Genomic DNA, 20,162 nt, shown 5'->3' on the forward strand with positions numbered 1-20,162 from the left:
GGTTTTCCTTGTTTCTTTAAATTGTCTGAAATGATTCAAAACTGTATTGTGTTTGTAGTTTGTTCTAATGAAAAGGGGGTCTACCACATACATGTTTTCTTGGGTATCGAGCAGTATTTGTATTTGAATCTTCTTGTACTACTATCCCAAATGTATGTATCTATAAGTGAAGAAGGAAATATTTTATTAAGTTCAAGAGTCACTTTTTAGGGGGCAAATATTTTACTGTTCAGTGACACTAATACTATTTTCACTAATGAACTCATAAATAGGTCATGCATAGACTGGTATATCTGTTTTGTATTTCATTGAACTGTATTTCCTTCACAGTAAGCAGACAAAAGTTGTAGTAAAATTCTGTAGTGATGGGAAGGAAAAAAGAGGGAGAGAGAATTTGAGTTGGTATACTTTTTTAATGTCTGTAATTGGATATATAATACCTTACAGTATTCATTTTATGTTTTAAAAGGACTATAGTTCTTGGAAATTTTCTGTTGTGTGTGGTTTTAAATCTGAACTAAAAATATTATACCAGTTAAATCTCTCTAATTTGGCACTCTCTCATCTGACAACATCCATAATCTGGCATGATTTTAGTTAGCTAGATGACCACTTATCATGGCTTGGCCAAGTTTCCTGTGGTCCCATGAAGTTTGTTTACAGCTACCACTCATGGCTTTCAGTGTTCTGTTCTGTTACTTAGTTGTAATTTACCCCTAAATATCTTCTAAGAACCCAGTAAACAGTGAAAGTGTTGGTAATGCTACTAGACAATATTATCCTCCTGTGGTCCAGCAAATTCTCTCGTTTGGCACCAGTCATTTATATATATAAAATAAAATTCAAGAGGTAACACACAATATACATACAAAGACTTTTTTTTTTGTCAAGCTGAAATCACTTTTGTTTTTGTTTGTTCTTACATAATTTGCTAATAATATGGGTATACAGAAAACTTTGTAATTATTAAATTACATAGTTAGATGTCACCTCAAGTTTACAACTTTTTAATTTATCCACATCCTGGAGCATAGGTATGCCTTTGACAGAAATTCAGGATGTGCTGTGTTGGTCCCTGAGAACAAAGGAAAAAACAGATTTAATTAGAGGAGTTGTTTGTTTGAATATAATCAGTCTGATGGTGTCTGATTCATGGTTGTGAAAGATAAAAAGTATGTTCTTTGACAGCTGTGTGTACACAGTTCATGAGAGAATGAGCAGATAACTTTTCAAAAGGAAAACTCTTTTGTGTTTGTTTTGTCAAGAGAATGATGTGCACTTATTAAAACAATACTCCGTGTGAAAGACAGTATGCAGTATCCATTTTCTGCTGGAAAAAGGTGTTTGTAAAATACTTCTTAATAACTTTTAGCCCAGGGATTCAGGTACTCTGCTCAGATGTTAGTGACACCCAGTTTAAGTCCCCTCTTGACATGGTAGGAAAAGGGATTTGAACCATAATCTGTCATCTCAGAGGAGTGCTGTAACCATTGGTGCCTTGGGATATTCTGATGTGGGAGTTCCCTTAATCTTTCCTGTTGAGGCCATGATAGTGCGGATAATATAAATAATTAAAAACTCACTCAAGCAGGAAGACTGATATGTGGGTCTGTCACATACTAGGTAGCAGCATTAATCAGCAGGTTGTTGAGTCATTTTCATGTTCATGCTTTCTTGTGGTTGTAGTCGGGCCAGTGATCTGGCCAACCCAAATGAGACATATATTGGTAGTATTGTACTGTGCTACCAGATATCAAGGGGCAGATGCCCATTCTAATATAGAGGATGGCATCACACTGTTTAGAATTTCTTCATTGAGTGCTGTCCCAGTGGCTGTTCCACTGTAGAGCTGTGTCCATACTAACCTGTTCTTTCAAAAGAGCAGGTCCCACTTTGAAATAGCACTCAGCGTGTCTACATATACTGCGTGCTTTTTCGAAGATGGAATTGATGTTAGGTGCCACAGGAATTGAAACCGCTTTTCCAAACAGAAAATAGGAAGAGGCTGCTCTTTTGATGTCTTTTTTTGAAAAAGGATGTGTGTAGATGCTCCACGCCCCACTTTTTCAAAAGAGTGGGGTCCGCCATGGCAGCAATCAACAGTTAGGGGGAGACATGCTGCCCAGCCCTTGTGGGGCTCTGTGGTCTGTGCATGCAGTGGCTCTTAAAGCCACATGGACTAGGAATTCCTACTGCAGGAAGCTGAGAGCATGCAAGCAGCAGCCATCATATGTGGTGCCCCTGCACACCTCAGTAGCCACCAGAGGGCGATGGCCACCAGCCAGGCACGTGAGGAGTCCTAGGTCCCCCCTCTGAGCACACCCAGAGGTTCCAAGAGTCCAGCCGGGGGTGGGAAAGCATGCCTGGTCCTGGAGTAAGCATGAGCTGCAGGACCTGCTGGGGCTCTGGCAGGAGGAGGAGGTGCTCTGGGTCATGGGGAGCAAGCACCGGAATGCAGATGCCTTCGCCTGGCTGGCTGAGGACCTGACTATGTGGGGTCACCGTGCCTGCATTCCTGACCAGGTCAGGAGTAAGGTGAAGGGTCTGTGCCAGGGTTACATCTGGGCTCAGGACTTGGTCAGATGGCCAGGGGCCACCCCCGCTTCCTGCCCATATTACAGGGAGCTCAGGAGCATCCTGGGCCCTGGGACACCTCCTCCCTGCTGGCCTCCTGGACACCTCAGCCGAGGAGCCCTAGGTGGGAGAGGAGCAGGAGCCAGGACCAGCAGCCAGCCCCACACCACCAGTGCTGAAGATGGAGCCAGCCTCGGCTGGGATTGGTCCAGTGAGGAGGAGGAGCTGGTCGTAGACCTCATCTCCTGCACCTCCAGCTGGGCATTGGCCAGACAGCCATCCCCTGACCTCGGCGGTGGATCCTTGGGTACGTGCCCAACAGGGAACCACACCCTGGATCATGGGGGGGGGATACCATACATAACTGGGGGTTCCCCACACCCCTGGCAGACCCTGGCCTGCCAGGGCCCAGCTGGACCATGGCCCCAGGACAGAGGCAAGGCTGCCAGTGCCCGTCAGCACCCGTTACCCTGGACACCGCTGTGCCCTGCCCCCAGGGAGAGTGGGGGGGTGTGGACCACACAAAGGGGCTACCCACAGAGCCGCCGCGACAGGGGACTGAGACCTAGCATCCACATGGGCAATGGGGCGGGGGTCGGTACTTGTGGCCTGTTCTTCTCCTCCCCCATTTCCGCGGCCGCACCATCTGAGGACCAGGAGACCTTCGCTCTGTTCATCATACCAGACAGCCCCGTGGAGGCAAGGGACGGTGACCAGCTGGAGCCACCATTAGTGCCAGGATGGGTCCGGTCACAACAGAGCCAGAAGTGGCTGGCAGAGGTCCCTCACCTCGCCACCTCCATCCTGTGCCAGGTGGAGCTGGCCAAGTGCCAGCTCTGTTTGGAGGAGGGGGAGGCCACCTGGCACCAGGCAGCCTGGGGAGAGTTCCTGACTATGTTACGGAACGTCACAGCCTGCTACTGGGAGCTCCTGGACTGGCTGCTCCCTCCAGCTGCCCTGCCTTCTGCCCCCACTGCTGCTCTTCCCACCGTGGCCCGACCCGCCAGCCTCCCGGGAGAGGACCCCCTGGCCTGGACTGCTGGCCCAAGGCCAATCCCCGGCCCTACTTCCCTGTACTCCCCGCCCCCTCCCAGCCCCACTGGTGACCCCAGACTGGGTGGGGCATGGGACCCAGGGCTGGCCCTTCTTACCTCCATCACAACAGCCCCAACTATGGCCACGCTCACACCAAAATGGTATCCCACAGAGCAGTAGCTGTCTGGAGTGGCCAGTTTCCAGACAGCTATCTCAACCCTTTTTTCCATGGGGAGGGCTCGCCGCATCCGGGTGTCCTGGTGTGTCAGGGCAGGAGACAGCCACTGGCAGAGCTCCAGGAAGGTCTGCCGCCACATCCAGAAATTCTGGCACCACTGGTCATCGTCCCACTCCCGCCTGACCAGCTGCTCCCACCACTCGGAGCTGGTGAGGTAGCTGCAGAGCCGATGGAGCACCTGGGGGTGGGGTGGAGGAACCCATGTTCTGGGGCATCCCCTTCTGCCCCTTGCGGGGGGCCTGCCAGGACCTGCAGGGTGGCCAGCAGTGCTGTGGCCAGGAGGGTGCCCACTTTGCTGGTGGCAGCCAGCAGGGTGTTGAACTGCTGCTGCTCCATGTCCATTCCTGTGGGCAGTGTGTCTGCAGGGCTTGTGGCAGCTCTGCAGGCCTCGTGCTGTTCAGGCCGAGGGTGTTGGGGAAAGCCCCTTTAAAGGAGCAGATTGCTGTGGCCCCGGAAGGGCTTGGCCACCCTGCGATCCTGTCTGCAGTGTTTCCTGGCCCTTTCATTCGAAAGAAGCCATTGGTGGGTATAGACGCTCTCTTCCGACATTCTGGACGGCCCCTTTCAACACAGTGCAGGGCCCTTTCAATGGCACTTGTCAACGGTGCCGACCCTGGCCTGTGTGTAGACCCCCCCTTCGAAAGGGCGTCTTTTGACCACTCTCTTTTGAAAGGTGCCCTTTCGAAAGGACGCTTAAGTGTAGATGTAGCTTAGGTGACAGTGCATCCTCACATCGGTGATTGGAGAATTTTCCTAGAAGTGTCTGGCTGTGCCGCACATGCATGCTTGCTGTCTCATGGTGCAGTTGGCACCTCTTTCTCATGGCTGTGGTGCAGCCCATGAGAGGACCTTCCCTCTTATACCATAACTGCTTACCTTCCTTAAGAGCTTTTGGTGAGGGACCTTGTCAAAGGCTTTCTGGAAATCCGAGTACATTATATATACTGGGTTTCCCTTGTCAACATGCTTGTTGACCCCCTCAAAGAATTCAAGTAGATTAGTGAGACATGATTTCCCTTGACAGAAACTTTGTTGACTTATCCCCAAACAAATTATGTTCATCCATATGTCTGATAATTCTGTTCTTTACCAAAGTTTAAACTAATTTACTGTACTTATGTTTGATTTACTGGTCTGTAATTGTCAGGATCATCTCTAGAGCCCTTTTTAAAGATTGGCACCACATTAGCGCTCTTCCAGTCATTTGGTACAGAAGATGATTTAAAGCATAGATCACAAACCACAGTTAATAGTTGCACAATTTCACATTTGAGTTCTTTTAGAACTCTTGGGTGAAAGCCATCTGGTCCTGGTGACCTATTACTGTTAAGTTTATTAATTTGTTTGGAAACTGCCCCTCATGTCACCTCCATCTGGGATCATTCCTTAGACTTACCGCTTGAAAAGAATGACTCAGGTACCATATGTCACATGTAAGGTTTATTACCAGAAGTACAAGGGAAATAATGTTGATAGTTGAAGTTTCAATATCATTAAAGGATATGTCAGACACATGTTGCTAAGTGTTTTGCACATGTATGATCACTACAGTTTTATGAAGTTTTTTCATAAACATGTAGCTATATAGTAATTGCATGTTACTGAAAATAATTTATTAATTATTTTTAGAAGGTCCGTAATAATAGCTATAATTATATGTACCATAGTTAAGATAAATAGAAATAATCATGGATATATAATAAACTAGCATTCACAGTGTCTATATTCTCTCACTGAATGGTCCTCATTTTGTAATCAACTTGTCAATCACCATGTGAGTAAAGATCTTTTAAAGGCTATTTGTTCTTTGTAATACAATTATGCAAAGTAATTTTTGATTAGTGGACAAAAAAGGAAGATATAGCACATTGGTTCCTAGTAGATAACCTGGCAGTTTTCTTTTAGCTTGATCCAAGTACCATTGGAATAAACAGAAAGCCTCCCACTAGACTTCTGTGGCAGTGTCTACACTTGTGATGAATGGGAGGCATCCCAGTATTCAGTTAATTAAATTGCCTGTAAAGGGTTAAACCCAGAGGTAGTGGGGTCCTCTGTTTGCAAGCAGCCAAATGAGCCAGTAGGAAGAGGGAGGGGGATTTTTTGAAATGGAGCAGTTGTCTGCTGGGTGAGTCATTCATGTGGTCAGAGGAGAAATACAGTGATAGCTTAAGTCTGAAACCAGGCTTTGAAGATTTCAATAACATCTATATTCGAAAGCAAACTTGGAATAACAGATATGCTGGTAGAATGGAAACGTTTAGTCAGACATGACTAAGTCAGGTAGTTTTTTATTTTGGGTTTGGTGTGAGACTTCTCAAGGTGGCTGATGTGCAACTCTTCCCCCTGTACACTGTAACTTTTAAACTCAATCCCAGGGAATTAATTCTCAGTGCCTGCAGACATGAAGGTACATATAGTGCTGCTGGCCCACCGGGACTAACCTTGGTGCACTGTGCCCAGTTTATTGCCCACCCCAGTGTAGATGCTGAAGTCCATTATATTGCCATACTGACCTCCACCAGTCTCACAATGCCCACCATGACCATTCTGATCATCATTTTGAACTCAACAGCCCTGCAGATATGTGTCTCTACCCTTTCACAATTATGAGATGTTCTGATAGGACTACAAATACAGAGGTAGGCAGGCAGAAGGGTGTGTGTGTTTCAGAGGTTGCTGTGCCATGCGGAGCCAAGGCAGGAGGTGGTAGGTGATGTCAGGCATGTCCATCAACCCCTGCTTTATGACTTACTGCTTTCATTGGCTGTCTGAACTTAGAAATAATATGCTGACACATTTTCCCTTAATGTGTACACTCCTGCAACACACACACTGTCTCTTCCCTCATACACACACACTTACTTTCCCTCCACACTTCGGTGGAAAAGCAGCTAGCAAAATCTCATAGCCCATAGAATGATGGGATTGAGACATCTGCAACATATGATACTATACCCATCTAATGAAACATTGGAAACCCTTTCCAAAGCACCCTATGGACATTTGTACAGTGGGATAACTACCCAGAGTGCACTGCTCTGTGTGTTGATGCAGAAACTGCTAGTGTGGTTTCACTCTTCTGACATGAGGTGGATATGCAACAGTGGTTTAATTAAAGCGGCATAAATTTTGGCGACAAAACTTTGTAGAGTAGACATAGCCACAAACAGTACAAGCCAATTTCTGTTGAAGATTAATGAAGTAATTTTTGCCATCGACTCTTAAGAAACTCGGGGGAATCTCTGTGCTGATCCTGCTTATATCTTCTCTTCAATTTCTTTGACTTTGGAGGAGACAATTTTGCCATCAACCACTTCTTCAACAATTGTCTTAATCTTCCTAACTTTATTTATTTCTGGAAATGTAATTACACAACGTGTTAATTAGGAGCATTGGTCCTGCTCTGGGCAGAGGGCTGGACCAGATGACTTGCTGAGTTCCCTTCCACCCCTAGTAGTCTATGATTCTGTGATTAAAAGAGGCATAAATTTTTAATGCTTACTTCAAACTAGAACTATACTTTTAGTTTTCCAGCCTGCTAAGCAGACACATTTGGAAGAAGTCCCTTAATGGCACATTGGTATAATCAAATGTAAGGAAATTTAATACACACATGAAAAAAGCAAAAGTACTGATCATGTATAAATTTGCTCTTCGATTTAAAAGTGAGTTTAACAATGAAAGTGCCACTTATTGTTAAATATATATTGAGGTTCTTCTGAAGTATAAATGGCATGATAATTTCAGTCTGAAGTCAAAATTCTGAGTAATTAGGTGTCTTATTAGTAGAATGTCTACTGGTCATAGCTGGGGCAAATGGAAGGATTCTTTGCCAACTTGCATGGGTTGGTAAAAAAAAAATCCCTTTTTATGGAAAAGAATAAACAAAGTAGTACTGTCCAATTCAGTCATGTGAGGCCAGTTCTGTAGTGGAGGTGAGGGAAATACCCATGTAGAAATGAAACATAAAGGATGATGTATGTGATCTCGTGAAGAATATACAGCTGAACACAAGGAGGCGCCAATCTAATAAGTGTAAATATGCAGAGGTGATGCTAGCAGCTGTTTTTTGATAAGCAAACTTTCTTTCATGGTGTACAGAATATGGCCTCTCTACTTCCTGAACGTCATCTACATCACCGTGTACTTCTTACAGAACCGTTATTTGAGTGAGTCTTTTACTCCTTCTAAGCGATTTTGCCATAAGCTTTCACTGATCTAATATTTGCATCTGAAAGACTTATATACTACCTCAATGTTTTATGTTAGCTTATGTAATTTTAATGCAGCCAAATTAGTAGGAAGCAAATATGAAAATATGAAAACAAAAATATCAGTTACGTACCTCTCTCAGACTCTTCTTCATAAGATGTCACTGTAGACTGTTCTACATTAGCTATCTCTGTTTGGAAATGTCTGTTAAATATATGAAAAAATATCCTATGTAAACAAAGATGCTTATTACATTAAAAGAATAGAGGGATCACCAATCTTTGTACATTTAACTTGTTCACTTAAGTTCTAGTACAGAAAGGGACATAAGCACGTGCTAAACATTGTTTTTCTTATTAAAGTTAAGTTTCGTGGATTAATCTCATGCATTTAGACAAACAGTCATCTCCAAGAAGGGGGCGGGGAGAAGAATGGAACAAAGCCTAAGTTAATGAACACTATGTCAGATAACTATGAGAGGGCTTGGTAAATACTGAATCAGTCAACTTCTTTAGCAGCCACTAGTTCAAAACGTGCTCTGTGCAGCCGAATATGATGACTGTCAGGAGGAAAACCAGTGTGGGGCTCCTTGAAGAGTTCCTACTGCATCTGGGTTATGAGGAATGGGAAAATGGGACAGACTAAACTGGGAGTATGCATCAAATAAGAAGTGATAAAACTGGGTGGGGGTACTGTCCCACCATGAACACTGGTATAAGGGGTGGGTATTTTTATCCTGTAAATTCTGGAATACATATGCCTTCTATCTCTGTGTGTCTTTCAATCTTTGATCAACAATAGTTACTACAAGAAGGTGTGACAATGCAGTAATGGCTGAATCTTGCTTTACTGTTTGTGGGAATTGGCCAGGAGTGCCGCTTTGTTTTCAGATTCCCGGCCAAATCCCGGACTGTCCCCATCCTCCCTCATGGCACTGCTTTTCAGAGCCAGGGTGCAAAGGGTAATGAAGAGCACCTTTGTGCTACCACTGATGTTGCCCCAGAAGCTGAACGGTTCAGTGCCATGTTTTAGGAGAGGCTTGTTACCGTCATACCATATGCAAGAAGAGTAATTTTAATTGGTTAATTCACTGTTACTTTTGGGGGGGAAAGCATTTGTACTATTTTTTTAAAAATACGAGTATTTTTCTATTCTAGAGCATCACTGCCTTTTCAGTTTACTTGTTTGTCTAGTGTCAGCCAAATGAAGCAACCAGTAGAGTAACCATTGTTGGCAGTAGCAAATTTTAATATGAAGAAGCATCAGTTATGCATTCCTTTATTATAAAGAGTATTTAGAAAAAAATTCTGACTTGATATAAAACTTAACTAAACAGACTTCAATGATATTCCGTTTCTTACCCACTGTCTTCTCCCTCCAGTAGGCGTCGGTATGTGGCAATTTCCATTTCCAGCCTGGTCTTTATGTCTAGGAGAGTATTGTACTCACTACTTTGGCTCTCCATGTCAGCTCGAAGCTGCATCAGCTGTGCCTCTGCATTGCCAATTGCAGCCTGTATTTGGGCAAGTTGTGAACCATAAAGTGCTTCAGTCTCAGCTAGGGTGTCTTCTAAGGCCTTTTTCTACGGAAGGTGAAATAATAGAGGACTTTAGGGATTTGCATTATTCAAATGGACTTATTTGTGTTTTGAAATTATGTTTATGTCGAAAGATCTTATATTTTCTGTAAACAACTGTTAAAGATGTTCTCAATGTTCAGTTTTAGCTCTGCTTTACCGTACTAAGTTGGGACTGCAGTTCTATCTCCAGGCCCTGGAAGGTGCGTCTCAGATCTGTGATCTCAGTTTTTTTGCTTTGCAGTTGTTCAATGTTAATAGTGACTTCCTGGTTCACTTCTTCTGTCTGAAATGAAAACAAAAGGCAAAAAAAGGTGTACTGGCTGTGAAGCACAATTTTAAATCTTGACTGAATTCTCTGTGAGGTGCTGCTGCTCTGTGTTCAGTGAGACTTTACCAGTCGATCAAAGTGGTCTTTGGCCTCTTCACGATTTTTTTGTGCCATGTTGTCATATTGCTCTCTCATGTTTTCCATAATCTTGGCAAGATTAATGCTTGGAGCAGCATCCACTTCTACGTTAACTGTGCCACCTAGCTGTTTTTGCAGTTCGCCAACTTCCTACAAATAAGATCACAAGAGCAGTGTCAGAACTGTGAATACAATCCAGGAGTCTTGGCTCTCAGTTTTGCATTTAGTGGTGGCCTACAGAACCAAAGGCTATTCTTTAAAGGATAACCACCACACCTTAATTTTCAGAGCATCTAAAAAGTCATGTTTTTCCACACAATTAGAAAGAATTTAGGTATTAAAATTAATACTATGACCTATTATTGCTAAGAGGAATAGTTTGTGTTAAGAATTGGAACAAAGAAGCCTGATTATGTGTTATATTGCAGGCTTTTGGTTAGCAACCAACAGAATAGCAAATTAATTCCAAATTTGCAAAGTCTGCCTTTTGAAAAAAATGGGAGAAACCATGATTGGTTAACATTCTTAGTTTTATCTTTTTACTTTTTGTTTCTGAAACTATAAGGTTATGTTATTTCCACATTAACAATGGAATTTTTATTATTCTTAACAAGATTTGCATGTCAAATGTTTCCAGTGTCACTGAAAAATATGTTACTTTTGAATGCGTTTGCCTGCTGCTCTCACCTCTTCATGGTTTTTCTTGAGGAGAGCGAGTTCTTCATTCACACCTTCAATCTGTAGCTCTAAGTCTGCTTTTGACAAGGTCAAGTCATCAAGGAGTCTGCGTAGTCCAGCAATGTCATTTTCTGCATTTTGTTTGAGTGCTAGCTCGTTCTCATACCTGGAAAATATTAATATGCATCATTAACATCTTAATGTACAATTAAGATGTTCTTACAGATGTGCTTTGCCATGATGAGTTGGGACTGCAGGTCTATCTTAGAGAATCACTACCTATTACAAACATGAGACTTAGTCTGCAAGTTGCCTTTTTACTGACTCAAGGGAAAAACAATTTGATTCTCAATTTTAACACCAATAACTTTTTTATCAAGACAAAATATACAAGTGTATGTGTTTGGTTTCTGTATGAAAATCCGTTTTGTATTACTCTCAATTTCAGTGGGTTGAACAGACCCCGTTCCCTCCTAAAAACACATTTGCCAGAAGACCCTGCTGGCTTTCAGAGAAGTAATTTGAGTAACCTGAGTGGGTAAGAATTGTCAATAACTGATCATAGAGCTTACTTCATTCTCAAGTCATCAGCTGCTATCTTGGCATTGTCAATCTGCAGGAGGAGTCGGGCATTTTCCAGCTGTGCAGCACAAATCTAGAAAAGAAGATAGATTGTCAAGTGATGTGGAGTTAGCAAACCAGTATTTAAATTTATAAAAGTAGCTTTGGTTGGCATTTTAAAATATGGAATCAGATTGTTCTCTTTTCTGAAAATCTTGATAAGTATTCCTCTCTAAATTATGGTGTTAAGAGAAGCAAATCTACAGTTACCTGTATGCTCTGGAGACTATACTATATGCCATCAGCATAGCCCCTTATTGTGTAGCCCACTGACATAAAGAATTTTTCTTTCATTTCAGGAACATCACCTTTCTGAACAACGTTAGTTATGTCAACGGAAGCACTTTTCTGTCAACCTAGCTTTGTCTACACTCAGGGTGGGAAGGTTGTCTGCTTAACTGTGTTGCTCAGGGGTACAGGTTAACCTTGATTGATGGAGCTATGCTATTGTTTGTGTTATTGTCTATGTTACCATTTCCCATATTTTTCCAGATCTGAAGAAGTGGGTCAGTCCCATAAAGGCTCATCAGCTAATGAGTTATATTATTAGTCTCCAGGAGAAATTATATAGTTAGTGCTTCAGGACTGTTTTTTTTGTTTTGTGTAGCTATGCTGATAACTTTTCCATGTAGATTAGAAGTGATTTCATGATAACAGCTTTCAAGTACCTAAATGGTTGTTACAGGGAGGAACGAGAAAAATTATTCTTCTTAATCTCTGAGGGTAGGATGAGAAGCAATGGGCTTAAATTACAACAAGGGAGGTTTAGGTTGGACAGTAGGAGAAACTTCCTAACTATCAGGGTGGTTAAGCACTGGAATAAATAGCCTAGGGAGGTTGTGGAATTTACATCATTAGAGAAATTCAAGAGCCTGTTAGATAAACTTCTGTCATGGATTATTTAGATGCTTGGTCCTGTCACAAGTGCAGGGGACTGGATTCAATGGTCTCGTGAGGTTCCTTCCAGTTCTGGTATTTTATGATTCTGTGAAGTAAAAGTGAGCCAGCATGGCATATCAGCAAGGAGCAGGTGGTCCACATTATAGCGCTGCCACCACAATGCTTTTACATTGTTGCCCGTTTTATTCACCCAATTGGTAGCCTTGCCAGTAGGGTCTGACAGCCATGGCAGGGACACCAACAGGAGGAGCAAAAGGGGCAGCTGTTGCACCACCCCATAATTTAAAAGGGTGGTGTGACAGCTGCCATGCATTCTGTTAGTGGTGATACTTTGTCACAGGAGGCCTTTGGCAGGTATAAAAATAGAATTTCATAAAGACTCCCCATAGATCAAATATTGGAGAGACAAGTTGGTGACTTAATGCCTTTTATTGGGCCATCTCCTGTTGATAAGAGAGGCAAAGGTGAGCTTATATATGTCAGATAGGTAAGATAGTGTGATAATTCACTCATAATGTGAACACAGTCTAAGGGCTGGTTTACTGTACATGAAAAAGATGCATCCTGGTTTGCTCAGCACAATAGTCAGAAAGTGAATTCTCTCCAGATTTACAATGAACTGGATTTTCAAATAAGGTTTAAAACTTTTGTCCACATTGCTGAACATCTTTCTGTCAGAGACCATCTGTTTGGTATGTAAGATTTGTAAGACTGAGCATGGGGACAATATGTAAAATTATGGCACATTTGCCTTTACTGCTACTTTACCTTTTGAAAAGAAATATAGTTCACACAAAAATAACATTTGAACAAAATGCTGAAATAAAAATGATAGCTGAAACTATGTGGAGGAAATTAGTGAATCATGAAACTGCAAAGAGAACTTTGGATTTTTTAGATAGCCTCATTAAACAGCCCCTCCCAGGTAACAACAGTTTGTCTATTTACTGTTCTCCAGGTATAAAAAAATAAGAGATTAGATTAAGTGCACAGGGACACACACAAAAGAAGAAGTGTGAAGTGAAGCCCACAAATAAATAAAAGGCTATCCATGTAGGTAACCAAAATGCTGTCTTTAATGCTTCCCTTTGTCTACTAGACATTTGAGAGAGTTTGTCTGTTCAAGAACTCCTCCTTAACAGTAAGAGCTAGCACCACCAAATTCTGTATGCAGCTTCCTCTTATCACGTAAAGCAACATAACCATTTGGTTGTGCCAGGAAAACTGGATGGTGTCTGGAATGTGACTGCTTTTCATAAAACCATGTAGAAAAGACACAAAATCATCAGGCAGGTGAAAGGGACTGGCTGGGAGTGTGCTCTCTTACAGTCCAGGACTGCCTTTCGTGAGCCTCCGATCCCCCTCCCCTGCACAAGCAACCCTTAGGCAGGACATGGGGAGGCGGCACTTCAGCTTCAGCTATTCCTCCAGATTCATTCAGGGACATTGCTGGCTGTTCCTCTTTGCCAGGAAGTGAGGGAAAGATACACGGTTTGCTGCACTCCTCACTCTGAGTGGGGAGTGCAGGGGGCAAACAAACCTGGACCTGCCTAAGCCAGGGGATATGCAACTTCCTTCAGCTATACCCATTGGAGCAGTAGCAGCCATGCAGAGGTGCTTCTCACTTGGTCCCAACCTGTTGCAGTGGGAGGTGGCTGAGGTAATCTTCTCTCCTCAGGGCACCCTGTAGACTGAACCCTTCATCCCCAGTCACACCCCAGAGCAATGATTTAAGTGGAGCATGTACATTTTAATTTTGTTTTCTAAAAAATAAAAATTAAGAACCTGAGCAATGTTGAATAAATTTTCTAGTAGATAAATAAAATTGGTGGATGCTGAGAGGTCTTTTAAATAGACAATTTAAGATGAGCAACAAAAGAAATCTTACCATTTGCTCTAGATTTCCTACCTTTTGTAGGTATGAATCTGATCCCTAATGCCACTTTGTCCTGGGATTTTTTTCATTCAGTGACATTGAGACATTACTTGTAATTGAGTGTTTGGTGATCCATTTATAATTGATCATAGAATTTATGGCAAATTGCAAAAGCACTTTCAAAACATATTCATAGACATTTTTACAGCAATATAAAATATGTAGTCAGTTTGTCACATCACAATTTAACCTGCATCTTGCCAGGATTAAATGGCTAATGCACTTACAATGAGACCACAGTGAATTAAAAAATTAAAAAATGTATGTTATACAATTAGCTGACTTTCTTCGTGCTATAACAATTTAGTACAGAAGCATATAAATATGCAAAATAACAAATAATTTTGGCTGCTCACCTTGTTTTGGAGGTCTTTAATGATTTTAAAATGTGGACTGTGGTCATGCTTTGTAGCAGAGGAGCTGTTCTGATACCATTCCCTGATCTTCTTTTCAAGCTGAGAATTGGTCTTTTCTAGAAAATGTACTTTCTCGAGATAGGAAGCCAAACGGTCATTTAGATTTTGCATGGTCATTTTCTCATTTCCAGTAAGCAGGAGGTCACTACCACTAGTTTTGAGCTGAAATCCTCCTCCAGAGTGACTGCTGGTAGAAATGCGGGTGCCATAGCCACCAGCTCCCCCATAGACACTCGGTGCCCGGTATTTTTGGATTGCTGCTTTTGTGTAGGTTGAACCACCTAGGCTGGATGCAAGAGTCGGGAAATTGGAGCTTGTACTGGTATGGTAGCTTCGATAGGATAATGCCATTGTTGATCTTTGTTTTAGTGAAATAGCAAAGGCACCACGAGATTCAGAGCAGCTAGAGTGGAGAACACTGTATGCTTCTTGAACCTTTATACTTCATCTGAAAAAGAGGCACGACATCTATAAACTCCACCTCTGCTGACACACAGTTTTATTGGCATCAACACCACAAAGGCTCAGCATTTTGCACCCTTTATCTGAATAAACTAACAGAACTTTAATCTGCTCCTGTGTGCTCCAGTGTGCCCCCAGGTAGTGGGGCATCTCTGTGAATTTTTTAAGGGATAAAGTAAAACACATTTAAGCTATCAAAAGATTTATTGCATTGTCCCTGATGCCACAATCTCTATGTCCCTTTTAGAGAGGAAAAAACGCAATAAATATGTTTACTCTCTCTATGTAGATTATGGCATAAAAAAGCAGAGATATGTTACAAGGGATATAAAACTTGGTTAAGGTCAATAATGCATTTTTACTGGCAAGAAAGGCACTGCCTGAAGGATTGCTTAATATGTTTGTATGGATAATATGTGATTAGGTAAATGATTAGAAAATAATGTTTGTATTTACCATGTTTATTTGATGGTAAATGCAAAACAGCATTAACATTTTAAACATATTAAACATCCTGATTATTCGTAAAGATCAGGCATGTTACACATAATACCGGTTTTAAACAAGAACTTTATATTATAATTGAAAATGAACAAACCTTCAGTGCACTTGAAAATATAAAAGATCATTACTTTGTCATAAGATGTAAGTAAATGCAACTTAACAATTGCAAGAGCATTTGAAATCTCACTTCTCATCTCTATTTCCATAGCAGCAACTGAATCAATGGAGCTGTAGCAGGCATTAAGTTTAGCCAAGTTAATTTATCTTTAGACATCCTTACCTGCTGAGTTTAGCTGGTCTCTAGGGCTGCGTCTACACGTGCACGCTACTTCGAAGTAGCGGCAGTAACTTCGAAATAGCGCCCGTCACGTCTACACGTGTTGGGCGCTATTTCGAAGTTGAAATCGATGTTAGGCGGCGAGACGTCGAAGTCGCTAACCCCATGAGCGGATGGGAATAGCGCCCTACTTCGACGTTCAACATCGAAGTAGGGACGTGTAGACGATCCGCGTCCCGCAACATCGAAATAGCGGGGTCCTCCATGGCGGCCATCAGCTGGGGGGTTGAGAGATACTCTCTCTCCAGCCCTTGCGGGGCTCTGTGGTCACCGTGGGCAGCAGCCCTTAGCCCAGGGCTTCTGGCTGCTGCTGCTGCAGCTGGGGGTCCATGCTGCATATACAGGGTCTGCAACTAGTTGTTGGCTCTGTGTATCTTGCACTGTTTAATGAAAGTGTGTCTGGGAGGGGCCCTTTAAGGGAGCGACTTGCTGTTGAGTCCGCCCCGTGACCCTGTCTGCAGCTGTGCCTGGCTCCCTTATTTCGATGTGTGCTACTTTGGCGTGTAGACGTTCCCTCGCTGTGCCTATTTCGATGTTGGGCTGAGCAACGTCGAAGTTGAACATCGACGTTGCCGGCCCTGGAGGACGTGTAGACGTTATTCATCGAAATAGCCTATTTCGATGTCGCAACATCGAAATAAGCTATTTCGAAGTTGGGTGCACGTGTAGACGTAGCCTAGGACTGTTTTGTGGCAGAAGCTAAAGTGAAACAAATAATCTTTCATTAAATATTATTTTTGTGTTTTATGCCCTTATCAGATTCATTCATATATAGATACATATATAATTTGACCTGCATTTTGGCAACTACTATTGATTGTGCTTTGTGTATTAATGATTAACATTAACCAGATAGCCCTTTACCAAAAAACATTCTGCTGTTCCAGTATACTCATTTCCTTTATTTAAAAATATTTGCAAAATAATTTGTTTAGAAAACAGATTGCTTTCCTCCAACCCAACCTTGTACATGTACACACATACGCTATGCTCACTTGGCTATTTTCTAAAGAAATTTGAAGATTTTAGACTGGTCCCTGACATCTATTTTCCAAGTGTTAGTGAAGTTACATTTCCCCCCTACACAGAATTGCTATATCTGAAAAAACAATTAACCCTTAAAGAAAGATATGTCTTGCATCATTGAAAAGCAATGAAAAGATAGGTTAGAGTTTGCAAATTACTTAAGTATCTGGCATCATATGCACCCTTTCACTTTCTTTGTTCCAGCTATCTGATAAACACAAAAGGTATGTGTATCAGTGACAAATATATTTTCTAAGTTGAAAAAGGTATTTTTACTTGCACAATTCCGTTTCCATTTATTTGAACTAGACAGACTACTAACGTTGTTCCCTGATTAAGGAGAGGGTGGAAGAAAGGAATATGGCTAGTGGATTCATGATCATGCAGATCCGCTGACTTAACCCCAACTTGGAGACCATAGGAATTATAAACTACAGGCTATCAAGAAGTTGTTCTGGGCCCATGGCTTAGGAGGGAAGAAAGAGTATCTTTTGCCCTGGTCCTGATGGAGTTCACTCATGTAAGTCCTCTTTTCTCTGGTGCTTTACTAGAAACCAGGGCCAAAATTTTGTCCCATTTCAGTTAATGGAAAAACTCTCATGGATTTCAGTGAGGCCAGGCTTTCACACCAAGATTTCTGCTTAAAGGTCCTACTGCGGTTATAAGGTCTATTTTCTACTTGCATTGCAATGTGAACACAGAACTGTCAGGTTTCTGTATCAGGAGACCGTCTTTTACATCCCATGTTTAACCAATTAGTAGAATCAGTGAGGCCTTGCTAATAGCAATGATTTTAGTATGTAGACCATTCTGGAAGCTGAGTATTGGGCATAAGGCACTTAGGAGAACGGTGGAGAATAAATGGATTACTCATTGAATTTTGGTGTTTTCTGAACGTGTAAGGCATAGATGTGGACAGAAAGGGCAGTAACTGTAGAACCTCAGGGGGTTGCATTTACATTACCTAATTATATTTGAAGATATTTCTAGTCAAGCAGAACATTCAGAAAAGTACACAGGACTTTCATAGTTTGAAGCAATTGTGCCAGATGCTGGCATTCAAAGATTGGAGCTGAGAAATTGATGGAGTTTGTTATTCAAAAGCAGTCTCCTTCTTTTCCTTTGGTTTCCTTATGAGAAGGAAAATGAGTAATGAAGCAGCTTCTTGGAGTCTGTAGGAAATTGAAATAATAATGCAATAAGTTGTGACAGAATTCCTGTAGTAGGTGGTCCGTCGTGTCTGACAATGACATCTTGAGTTTGCACAGGCTCATTGGTTGTGGATTCGCATGTGGCTGAGGAGACCAAGCTTTGAACGGCATGGGCATTCACACTGGGGCCAAGTGAATTGTCCTGGCTCTGTTGGTGTGGCTGCTGCTGTTACATTCTTCCTCTCAGGAGCACCAATGAGGCATATGCTTCGCTGCTCTTCAAAGTTGTCATACATGTGTCGTATGAGAGCACACCAGCCTGTTCGGTCTTGTGCATGCTGCTCTAGTTGATCAGGTTTTAAACCAGCATGAGCAATGTTGGCCTTCACGCAGTCTTTATATCTCTTGCGAGGCCTACCTTGATTCCTTTTGCTGCGGGAGAGTTCACTGTAGAAGACTTGTTTAGGGATTCTAGACTCTTCCATTTGTATGATGTGCCTTGTCCAGCAAAGCTGGGCTTTCAGAAACATGGCTTCAGTGCTCTTGGTTCCTGCTGTGTCCAGGACTTCCAGGTTCGTAACTCTGTCCTGCCATCGAATGTGCAGTATTGACCTCAGGTTGCGTCTGTGGAAGCACTCCAGCAGTTTTATATGTTTTCTGCACAAGGTCCAGGTTTCACAGCCATGCAGGAGACTTGTCAGGACTACAGCCTTGTACACTTTCAGTTCAGTGAACTGTTGGATATTGTGCTGATTCAACACTCGTGCTCTCAGACTTCCTAGTGCCCGGCTGGCCTGGCAGATTCTGGCACTGATTTCTTTGTCAGGGGAGCCATCATTGGTTATCACACTGCCAAGGCACTTGAATTCCTCTACTGTTTTTAACTCTGTTCCTTCAATAAAGATTGAAGCGGGGAGAACAGCAGATCCTGGAGCAGGTTGAAACAGACCTCAGTCATGCATTAATCATGACTAGCAATTCAGGATGACAGAGGTTAACATCACCAAACCTTTTTGCATATATCAAGAAGGAGATGTGAAAAATTAGGTAATATCTAGAGAAAGATATACAGCTTTTTAGTTTCAAGGACAGTCTCAGAAAACCATCATCCAGCATTTTTTGTCAAACTCTCAAATGGAACCTGCAAAGAAAATACAAAAGAGGAAGACCGCAGACAAATAAGAAATATGATAAAATATTTCAATAAGATATTTCAAATAATAGGATAATATTATTAAAATTATAAGAAATAAGATATTATAAAATAGGTATTCTGAAATATCCTTTTTTGAAATAATGGGTGCGTCTACACTACAGTGCTATGTCGGAGTAGCAGGCACAAATTTGAAATAGCGTGTGCCGCGTCTACAAGTGCTACGCGCTACCTTGAAGTTGAAATTGACGTTAGGCGTGGAGACGTCGAAACCACTATTCCCATGAGAAGATGGGACTAGCGCCCTAATTCGATGTCTAACATCGAAGTAGGATGTATGTAGACGATCTGCATCCTACTACTTGGAAATAGTGGGGGTCTGCTATGGGGGCAGTCAGCTGGGATACAGAGTCATACTGTCCAGCCCTTCTGTTGCTCTATGATCTCCACGCACAGCAGCTTTTAAAGTTCCACGGACCTCAAAACCCCAGGGCAGGAAGCTGAGATTGTGCAGGCAGCTGCCATCACACATGCTGTCCCTGCACGCCCCAGTCAGACCCCCAGCAGCCAACAGACAGAGCTGGCGACTGTGCAGCCACCCAAGCTCCCCCAGGGCTCTCCCTCCGAGTCATCTCAGGGCTTTCAAACCTCCACTCAGCAGGGCAGGAAACGGGGCCCCTCCTGGACTGACGCCAAGCTCCATGACCTACTGGGGCTATGGGATGAGGAGGAGGTGCTCCACATAATGGGGAGCAAGCAGCAGAAAGCGTATGTTTTCACCCAGTTGGTCAAGGTCCTGACTACCCGGAGTTGCCCAGCCCACACTCTTGACCATGTCAGGAGTAAGGTAAAGGAGCTGCAGCATGCATACATCCAGGCATGGGACTCAGCCAGCCAGTCAGGGGCCACCCCTGCCACTTGCCTCTATTACTGG

The 20,162-nt window shown here is 42.7% G+C and overlaps 1 protein-coding gene across 2 annotated transcripts; it reads right to left on the reverse strand.

Annotated features, from left to right (window-relative positions):
- Positions 1-7,104: 7,104 nt before the first annotated feature.
- Positions 7,105-14,946, reverse strand: KRT20 (keratin 20). 2 transcript variants are annotated; one of them, XM_074979340.1, is made up of 9 exons: positions 14,536-14,946; positions 11,295-11,377; positions 10,732-10,888; positions 10,033-10,194; positions 9,796-9,921; positions 9,421-9,641; positions 8,971-8,993; positions 8,193-8,222; positions 7,105-7,190 (listed from the first exon to the last, which is right to left on the reverse strand). In XM_074979340.1, the coding sequence occupies exons 1-9, from the start codon at positions 14,944-14,946 to the stop codon at positions 7,105-7,107; spliced, it is 1,299 nt and encodes a 432-aa protein (XP_074835441.1). The 2 variants fall into 2 exon arrangements, with proteins under 2 accessions (XP_074835441.1, XP_074835442.1); XM_074979341.1 differs by lacking the exons at positions 8,193-8,222; positions 8,971-8,993 and adding an exon at positions 8,335-8,352 and having other exon boundaries at positions 7,105-7,202; positions 9,425-9,641.
- Positions 14,947-20,162: the final 5,216 nt, after the last annotated feature.

This window comes from Carettochelys insculpta, chromosome 28 (genome assembly GCF_033958435.1).
Source record: "Carettochelys insculpta isolate YL-2023 chromosome 28, ASM3395843v1, whole genome shotgun sequence".
Classification (NCBI taxonomy): domain Eukaryota; kingdom Metazoa; phylum Chordata; order Testudines; family Carettochelyidae; genus Carettochelys; species Carettochelys insculpta.